Here is a 10,063-nt window from a genome sequence, read left to right on the forward strand (position 1 = left end):
GAGGGAAATCGGAAACAATTACGCCAATGGCTTGATATTTCAAGTTAAGACTGAATAACCTTGTTATGTGGCGACTGAGCGCAGGGGCGGATCCAGGGGGGTGGATTGGGTGGCTAGCCACCCCCCTTGATCCACCAGAAAAATGAAAATAAACACATTAAAAAAGAAAATAAGGACAATGACACTGGGTAACTTAATTGAAAGATAATCACTCATTAATTGAAAGATGTTTAAAGCTGCTCAGAATCGCAGAAATCATGTCTAAGAGGCTTTAACTTTTCAATATTTTCTGAGGGGGCATGCCCCCAGCCCCCCCTAGTGGGAAGGAACCTACGGCCCCATGAAATACGGGTGTTAGGCCCAAAATAATTTGGACTCTCACTTTCAAAATCCTGTCTAAAAGCCTGATATCCCCTCCCTCCCCCCCCCGATAAAAAACTTGAGACTTAAACAAGATAGTAAACAAAAATATTGGTAAACAGCCACCCCCCTTTGAAAAATCCTGGATCCGCCCCTGGAGCGTATTGGACTGTGTAGTATTCACATTTAGAAGAGAACCAAGAGAAGAGAACCATTGTCCCGTTCGTGCAAACGGGACAATGGACAAGATTTAATCGGACGGAGAAGAATGGACGAATTCGAAGGTTTTAATACACTCACTGGTGAAGTAGATCCTAAAATACAGGAAAACTATATCAGTAAAAATTATCAAGGGAAAAGCTGTGGGAACGAAGATGTCTATATTCATATTAGGTGAAGAACGGCGTAGTGGACTTGAGCAAGGTGAACAAAGAGTGCTACTCTCGTTCAGCCTCAAGTGCCCGCTAAATGTGCTTCATTCGACATCTTATTGTATTTAATTGGCCAGGGGATAAAATAGCACTGATGTAATGCTTTTTTACGTATATTAATTTCAGACACGGCTTTTGAGAATTAAACCATTGACTTTTCAAGCGCCTTGAACTGACTTGTTCTCAGCTTGCGCTAGTCGTTGTCTTCCCGATGTACAGACATGCAAACGATTCGTGCTTGTACCCAACACAACACGTTTATTCTCAACTGTAAGTCGAAAAAGATAAATCAACTACTGTGGCAAATTTGGAAAAAGCTGACGTCTTGAGTGTTAAGAGCTCTGACGAAGACCGACGCTCGAAACGTCACCGAGCTTTCTCAAATCCGCTATGGCGGTTAATTTACCTCGAGTCAACCTACAGTTTTGTCAACTAAGTGTTTTACTTGCCCGCGGACGCAGCAAAACAGATTCTTTAACCTGTTCCAGGCATTTGGTCAGCTGAGGAGAAGCACGAAAAACGACGAGCTAAACATTTGGGGAGGGGTGTGGTGGAGAAGGCGAGAGATCCCGTGTTCTCTCTCCTCAAACCCCTCGCCAGTTCTTTCACTCGTTCTTCGCACTTATTCCGTTTTTCGTGCTGCTCCCCAACAAATTGAAAGCCTAGAACAGACTAGAGATGGGTAAAAAATTGCCTTGTTTGCACGGTTAGCTGAGCTAACCAGCTTTAAAGGTTAACCACTTACAACTACATCAGTATACATACCTCTTATCCATCTCGTTTGAAGTCCAAAGCGCACGGCAGTACTGCAGAATACGGCTCGTAAAACGTCAACTAGAAAACCAAAATAATATTGGAATCGCTTGATATTTCTTAACAAACATCTGATACTCTCAAGAAGTTTGAAAGAACCTTTCAGTGGATATTCTGTGAAAATTTCGCTGTTGTCTGTTAACAGACTCATATTGTGACAAGAAGGCTCGGCTACCAAACCAAGCCTGGTTTCCAAGCTCCCCAAGAAAGTGATACCCCAAATTACCGTACCCAAATTCGCAAGTAGCCAATCAGAAGCGCGATCTACTGTCCTGATATCCTACGATATCAAGGCACTGACCTGATATGCCACCATATCACGGTCACTTTGAAGTAAAGTAGTGTTACCGAGCGATGAATTGAAAAGAGGTTTGACCAATAAAACAGAACCTCGTAATTTAATTTAGCTGGTGTTAAGCGATAGTAAAAGGAGTAAAACTTTCCCGCCAAAACTAAACTTGAGCGCGCTCGCCAATTGCGCGATGTTTGCCAACGAGTACTGAAACATTCAGACTAAAACTTTAACAATGGAGTTGGAATTTCCACATTTTCGCTAAAGTTTGATCTTGAAAATTTAGAGAATGAAACTCCAAACAAACGAGTGGAATAAAAGGCAGAAGAGGAACTTGATAAAAGTGTTGAAGACCAAAAAGGTATCAACACAAGCAGTTCAACACAATTTGCACTATGTACCTGGCAAGCATGGCTTCAACAGAGCGTTAAATATAACCGGATTTTTGGCTGAATTCGGGTACGGTAAATACCTAATCGTACCTTTTTGGTACGCTTCGGCTGCATATAAGGCTCGTTTGGTCTCGCCATGGGTATTTTGGCTCGACTGCGTCTCGCCAAAATACGAACCATGGCTCGACCAAACTCGCCTAATATGCCGCCGAAGCGTATCAAAAAGGTACGATTAGGTATAAAAATTTTGCTTCCCGCAATAGCACATTTGCACGATGTCGTCATTTGACTACAAATACCAGAATTCATTTCGCTTTTCCTTTATCATTTAAATTTTGAATCCACAGTGGGGTTTGAAAAACAATTGCTCTAATTAGAATGACAAAAAGACAAAGTGAAGGATTCTAGTAGTTGTAGTCAAATGACGCCATCATGGAAATCGCCTATTCCGGGAAACCCCCGAGTGTTTTCAAGTTTCACTTTCTAGACCGAACTGTACTTCGCATTCGCCTTGGTAAGTAGAACGTCGTATACTGTTTATTTTATTTTGTCCATTAAATACTTGTAATATATATTTCAATATCGACGTTATAAAGAAAAAGTCAGACGACAAAATAACTGCAAAAAGCCATCAAATATCGAGCCATAAAGCCATCAAAGCCTAAAGATCCAGAGCCGTTTGTTTCGGTAACCATGCAAAGGGCGGAAGAAGAAACTTGATCAAATCGTGCAAAGCACGTTATAATATGACACAGAAAGAACGTTCACAGCCTCCTGATCCCCTGTCTTGGTTTTGGAATGAAAATTTACAATAAACCAAACAAGAACAGACCTTATTAAGTTGCTCCATTTCGGCTTCGCAATATTTCGATCTAGATCAGTACAAACTGAAAAGCGAACCCTTTATTTATTTACTAGAAATATCAGTGGAAATTATTTTCAAAGCTGTAGGACTTACAAAATAATTTGTAAGATACAGTATGTACTTAGAAAACGGTCATAACACCGGTCAGCGAATAGTTTCCTTTTTTTGTCAAGGAGTTTCAACTTCGGTGCCCACTGAATTTGCATTTGTGTTCCTGAAATTGCAGATAGAATTTGCAGATAGATCACATTCTGCTTTATTTCGTTTTCGGTTTCGTGTTGATCAGTACTGACCAGTGCCCTTGGGTCGAGAAAACCGTGGAAAACTGCGAGTCTTACTTCAAACTGTAGATTTTGGAGGTGAAACCCTTTAAATAGGGGATTTTAAATATTTAAATACCCCTGAAAAAGATTTGCATCACTTGCGTGACTAAGTTTAGTTGAAAGTTAAACACGCGACGAAACCTGCAGAGAAAGTTACGCAAATAAACGCTCCAGTAGTAAACTGTTTTGAGTTATCAGGCCGTAGAACGAGCTAAAATGTTTCTGTCTTCGTTAACATTTTGCAGCCGAGATTCTTTTTGTTGATGCATTTCAAGTTTGGTTTCACTCTGAATACAAAGCAAGACTGGTGAGTGCAATTCTGTTATTAAATTCTTGAATTTAATATGAATTATTAAAAATGCTAGACGTTTCTCGGAAATTTTTATGAATATAAAGCACTGATCTGAATACTGAATATTATTACTTGGAAGTACACAAGTTTGAGGATGTAGTCACAAAGATTATTCTACGGTGAAAATGCATATTTTACTTAATTCTAAGACGAACGATTGTATACTAAAGTGTATTTGGTGTAGTGCTCGACACAAGCCCATACAGTTCCGGAAAGCAATTTGTTTTCCTGGATCAAAAACTTAATAGACCTTTTAAGCTTCGGTTGTTTTTTGTCCCATTTCAGACCACGCGATGTTACCCTTGAAAATAATTAATTTCAACATGAAACAAACTCACGTGGAAATGAATGAATAATGTCCAGATAGACAAAAGAATAAATCTCCAAAGAGTACCACATGATCTGAAATGCAATTTATATACGTAGCTAAAAAGCCCTATTGTCGGAGTCGCGAACAGAAGCGGAAGAACAAGCCAATCACAATGCTAGTTTTCGCGCCCTCCGAGTGCTTCTGGGAAACCCCTGAGTGTTTTCAGTTTCATTTCATTTTCTAAACCGATCAGTTCTTCGCATTCGCCTTGGTAAGTAGAACGTCGTATACTGCTTTCTATCTTATCCAGCTAATACATGTAAAATATATTTCGATATCGATGTTATAAACAAAACGTGAAGCGGCAAAAAATCTCAAAAAGCTATCATCTGCCTTAAGATCGAGAGCTGTTTGTTTCGGTCACGATGTAAAGGCGGCAGAAGAAAATTGATCAAATAGTGCAAAGCACGTTATGAAATGACAAGGAAAGAACGTTCACAGCCTCCCGATCTCCTGTCTTGTTGTAGGAATGATAAATTACAATAGACCAAACAGTCATTCTTAAGTTGCTTCATTTATCTTCGCAACATTTCGATCTAGATCAGTATTAACTGAAATGCGAACTTGTTTATTTATCAACTAGGAACATCAGTGGAAATTATTTTCAAAGCTGTAGGACTCACATGTTTGTAGGTCACAGAATGTTACAGCGTATAGCTTTCGTAAAGCCTATTATAAGGAGTTTTAACTTCGTTGCCTACTGAATTTGCTATTTCAGATAAAGCACATTCTCCTTAATTTCGTTTTCAGTTTCATTTTGATCAGTACTGGACAGTACTCTCGGGTCGGGAAAACCGTGGAACACGGTAAGTCCTACTTTAAACTGTATATTTTGGAGCTGAAAACCTTTAAATAGGCGATTTTAAATATTTTAATATCTATTGGAAAAGATTTGCACACTTGCGTGACTAATTTTTGCTTGCTGGAAGTTAAGCACGCGACACCTGCAGAGAAAGTCACGCAAATAAACGCTCCAGTACTAAACTGTGTTGAAACTTGAATTGCATTAGCAGAAAGAAAGTCTGCTGCAAAATGTTAAAAACCTAAACGTGCTAAAATGTTTCTGTCCTCGTTAACATTTTGCAGCAGATTTTCTTTCTGCTAATGCATTTCAAGTTTGGTTTCATTCTGAATACACAGCAGGATTGAGGAGTCTTCAATTTAATATTGAACTATGAAATGAATTATTAAAAATGCTACACATTTGTCGGAAATTTTATGCCTACAAAGCACTGATCTAAATACTGAATATTACTTGGAAGTACACGAGGATTGATGATATAGTCACAAAGATTATTCTGTGGTGAAAATGCGTATTGTACTTAAGACTAAGATGAACGATTGTATACAAAAGTGTATTTGGTGTAGTGCTCGACAGTAGTCCATGTTGAATGAAGAATACAGTTCCTGAAAGCAGTTTGTTAGGAATAAAATACAGTTGTTGGTATCGAGTGGTTTATTTGTTGACATGGACATTGGCCTCCACTCTTAATTGTTCTACTTTCGAACTACGATTTTCACCGTGGTATGTGCACCTCCAATTAAATGTCGCCTCAATCTTAACAGTTTACAATTTATAGTTGTCCGTGACATTTACACAACACAAAGCAGTAATTTATCTTGAGCAAAACCGAAAATTTGTATCGTAAGCTGTCTGGTTAGGTATAACCCCGTAAATCCGATCGCAATGCAACCTACGTTATACAGTGTATAATGAACACAAATAGTACATTCACGGTCTGTCGTGTAGTCTTTATTCAAGAATGAAAGATACAACAGATTATTTATCTTCGCAACACTTCGGTCCCTATGAAGCTGAAATGCGAACTCGTTTAATATTTTTTTAAAAATAATAATCTAAACTTATTAAAGCAACTTTTGTGGAAATTATTTTCAAAGCTATATGACTCCCCCGGCCTGTCTATATGTTACAGTGTATACTCAGCAAAGGGTTGGATTTCACTTCAGCGGCTTCTTTTCTTTACGTATTTTTCATGGATACTCAGCTTCGTTACATCTACTCAACTTGCATTTGCGTTCCTTCTTTTGTAAAGCCCCACCTGGTTTATTTCGTTTTCGATTTCATTCTGGTCAGAATTGACCACTACTGCTGGTCGGAAAAAACGTGAAACACGAGCACGGTAAGTCTTCAAACTGTAGCTTTTGGAGACAAATACCTATGGGAGGGAGGGCGGGGCGTGACATTTGAACTGTAGTCGTGGTGTTTTACCGTCGAAAGACCTAGAACTGTCGTGCACGTTGAAGGGAACGGTTAATATTGCACCGCTACACTAATGGGAGAGCCATGACTGGATAATTGGCATTTCCACGGGACTTATGACTTGCATGCATAATAAAGAACTTTGCAAATGACTTTGAATAATCGGAAAATTCTGTACCATTTGTTTTTGTCTCCCTTTTCCAGTCTCCTAGCCAACAACGGAAAAGCAATAACCGGAACCTAAATTAGTTTCAGTCAGCCCAAACAGCGATTTCATTAGCCTGAATAGGAAGGAAGGAAGGAAGGAAACTTTATTTAACCAGGGTGGCCCATTCAGCAACGAGGCTGGTATCCATTGAGGCCCTGAGACAATAAAATTTGTATAAAATAAAAACGTTAAAAATAAAAATGAAAAATTGAACAAATGTTTGTAAAAACTTTAAAAAGCATTAAAATTAAATCAAACGAAAACAAGACTTAAAAAATATCATTTACAAATAAAAATGCCTAATTATCATTTTTTTAAAATCATTTAAGGACGGGACACTTTTATCATAGGCGGGTAATGAATTGTAGACTTGACAGTGGTAAACTTTAAAACTTGATAGTGGTAAACTGTCAATATTGATTTGGGTTACATAATATGCTTAAAAAAAATACTGCCTTTTAGTTACACCGTTATGCGTTTTGCTAGCAACCCAGGCACGCGTCCCGCTAGACCATCGGTCGGGAAACGCGTTTCTCGACGGCTGGTTTAGGAGAACGCGGAGTCTGGGAACGAAAATGCTAGCAATCGTGTTGAAATACTGAGTATCCTCTAACAAATCTTTAATTTGATGGTTTTTAACTTTGATTTTTTCACCTTGATTTTTATGTTCTCTGCAAAAATGTTTGAGATTACAGTCAATCATTTTAAGAATAAGATTGGGTCAGTTGATTATGAACAATAAAGTCAAATTTAAAAACGCAGCGCACACGTGTTTGTAGAGCAGATATCTTTTGTCCCTGACTTCCAAAATTCATGTTCGTCGTAATAATAATAATAATAATAATAATAATAATAATAATAATAATAATAATAATAATAATAATAAAAATAAGAATAGATAATAATAATAATAATAAGAATAAGAATAAGAATAATAATATGATAATGATAATGATAATGATAATGATAATGATAATAATAATAATAATAATAATAATAATAATAATAATATAATATTGTAATTGCTTACTTATGGACGGGGAAGGAAAGCAGGAGTAAAAGCAGGTTCCTACTTCCTTCTGTAGGGACGATAGGGAAAAGGCAGGGTTTCGAAATATTTGGAAGTGACTTTCCATTTCTTAACGTCGATTTCTTTCTATGATATATATAGATTACTTCATAGAAAGTGCGCCGTACGGATTTATATTCACGAGTTGCAAAACTTTGGAAAACGAACAAGTGCGCATAGCGAACGAGTGAGTTTTCCAAAGTTTTGCAACGAGTGGATAAAAATCCGTACAAAGCACTTTCTATGCTGTAATTTGTTTATTATATATATAACGAGAATTCAACCATTGAACAATTTACGCCGATTTTTCCAGTTTATAATTATAACCTTTGACATACAACAGTTACGGCGCGAGAAAACAAAGCTGCAAATGCACACACGATCCCAAAAGTACCTGAATATTCTTAGAAAGTCCGCGGATGTGTTGTAAGTTCCGATGAAAGTCTTGTCTTCGCTTTCACTTATCGACACTTCGCCTTCGCCTGTCTTCACATCGCCTTTGAAGAATGATTTTGGAGAGCCATGATTTTTATCACTGCTGTATTCTTTAGGTTTTGCTTAGCGTGTTTCTGTTGGCTTGCCTTTCCATAAGTTCTTAAAAGGCAAAGTTTTGTAAAGGAACAGAACGTGTAGCCATGTTTTCAAAACATAAATTGCCGTCGAGAGCAAACTTGCCGCTCGCTTTCTCAACCTCGTTGGAAACCCTTTGAATTCTTGCGCTGTGATTGGTTGAGTCGTACTACTCTAGATGCTGATTGGTTAAATTTTTCACATGTGAAGAAAGCTATACGCGAAGCTGATTGGACGTATCGCTTTTTTCACATGTGAAATATAGCAAATATAGAATTTTATTTGCAAGGTTTATTGCTCAAAATTCTCGCTATATATATATAATAAAAAAGCATTACTTCTACATTACACCTCCATTCTGTTTCTTTCAATGTTTGTTCAATTTTCTTTCTTATTTGTCACAGGGCTAACTCAGCAGGACGTCATGGTCAACTTAGAAAACGTTTTCAAGTCATTCTTCATTGCCATAGGCCTAGTTATCGCAAGGTTTCTTCTCAACACAGGTCGCTGTCTAAAAGCCATTGAGTTGTGCAAGGAATGTTTGATTCTGTTGACTGATGTTAAAGAAATAGAAGAACAGTATGTCAAACTATTTAACGCGAGAGTCTATAAAACAATGTTCGATGCATACTGTCTTATCGGTGATTACACAAACGCAACAAAATACGGCAGGAAACTTCTTGTGGTTTTTCGCGATTCGGGTGAACGAGCCAAAGAAGGTCACTTTACCCTTGCTCTAGCAAATATATATAAGCAACAGTGTAAGTATGTAGAGGCAAAAGAACTGTATGAGAGATCAATCAATATAATGAAAGGAACTTGTGATAGAAAAGGAGAAGCAACAGCTTATGGACAATGTGGAACTATGTCTTATTATCTTGGTGAATACGCCAAAGCTCAAGAATACATCGAGAAAGCACTTGCGATCAGAATGGAAATTGGTGACAGAAAAGGACAAGCAGCAGATTACGGAAACCTAGGAAGTGTGTTTCATTCTCTTGGTGAATATGCCAAAGCTCAAGAATACATCGAGAAAGCACTTGCGATCAGAATGGAAATTGGTGACAGAAAAGGACAAGCAGCAGATTACGAAAACCTAGGAAGTGTGTTTCATTCTCTTGGTGAATATGCAAAAGCCCAAGAATACATCAAGAAAGCACTTGCGATCAGAATGGAAATTGGTGACAGAAAAGGACAAGCAGCAGATTACGAAAACCTAGGAAGTGTGTTTCATTCTCTTGGTGAATATGCAAAAGCCCAAGAATACATCAAGAAAGCACTTGCGATCAGAATGGAAATTGGTGACAGAAAAGGACAAGCAGCAGATTACGGAAACCTAGGAAGTGTGTTTAATTCTGTTTATCCAAAGCCAAGACTACATGAAAAGCACTTGCGATAGAATGGAAATTGGTGACAGAAAAGGACAAGCAACAGATTACGGAAACCTAGGAACTGTGTTTCATTCTCTTGGTGAATATGCAAAAGCTCAAGAATACATCGAGAAAGCACTTGCGATCAGAATGGAAATTGGTGACAGAAAAGGACAAGCAGCAGATTACGGAAACCTAGGAAGTGTGTTTAATTCTCTTGGTGAATATGCAAAAGCTCAAGAATACATCGAAAAAGCACTTGCGATCAGAATGGAAATTGGTGACAGAAAAGGACAAGCAGCAGATTACGGAAACCTAGGAACTGTGTTTCATTCTCTTGGTGAATATGCAAAAGCTCAGGAATACATCGAGAAAGCACTTGCGATAAGAATGGAAATTGGTGACAGAGAAGGACAAGCAGCAGATT

The 10,063-nt window shown here is 38.0% G+C and overlaps 1 protein-coding gene across 1 annotated transcript; it reads left to right on the plus strand.

The window, feature by feature from the left end:
* Positions 1-3,756: 3,756 nt before the first annotated feature.
* On the plus strand, positions 3,757-9,665 carry LOC144659274 (uncharacterized). Its single transcript, XM_078519695.1, has 3 exons — positions 3,757-3,783; positions 4,949-5,004; positions 8,671-9,665. The coding sequence occupies exon 3, from the start codon at positions 8,691-8,693 to the stop codon at positions 9,663-9,665; it is 975 nt and encodes a 324-aa protein (XP_078375821.1). The 5' UTR covers positions 3,757-3,783; positions 4,949-5,004; positions 8,671-8,690.
* The last annotated feature ends 398 nt before the right edge of the window (positions 9,666-10,063 follow it).

Source organism: Oculina patagonica, chromosome 7, assembly GCF_052425735.1.
Source record: "Oculina patagonica isolate OP01 chromosome 7, crgOcupat, whole genome shotgun sequence".
Lineage (NCBI taxonomy): Eukaryota > Metazoa > Cnidaria > Anthozoa > Scleractinia > Oculinidae > Oculina > Oculina patagonica.

Bases quoted from the DNA above. Each gene is read 5' to 3' on its own strand.
- LOC144659274 (XM_078519695.1), top strand. From the start codon at position 8,691: ATGGTCAACTTAGAAAACGTTTTCAAGTCATTCTTCATTGCCATAGGC.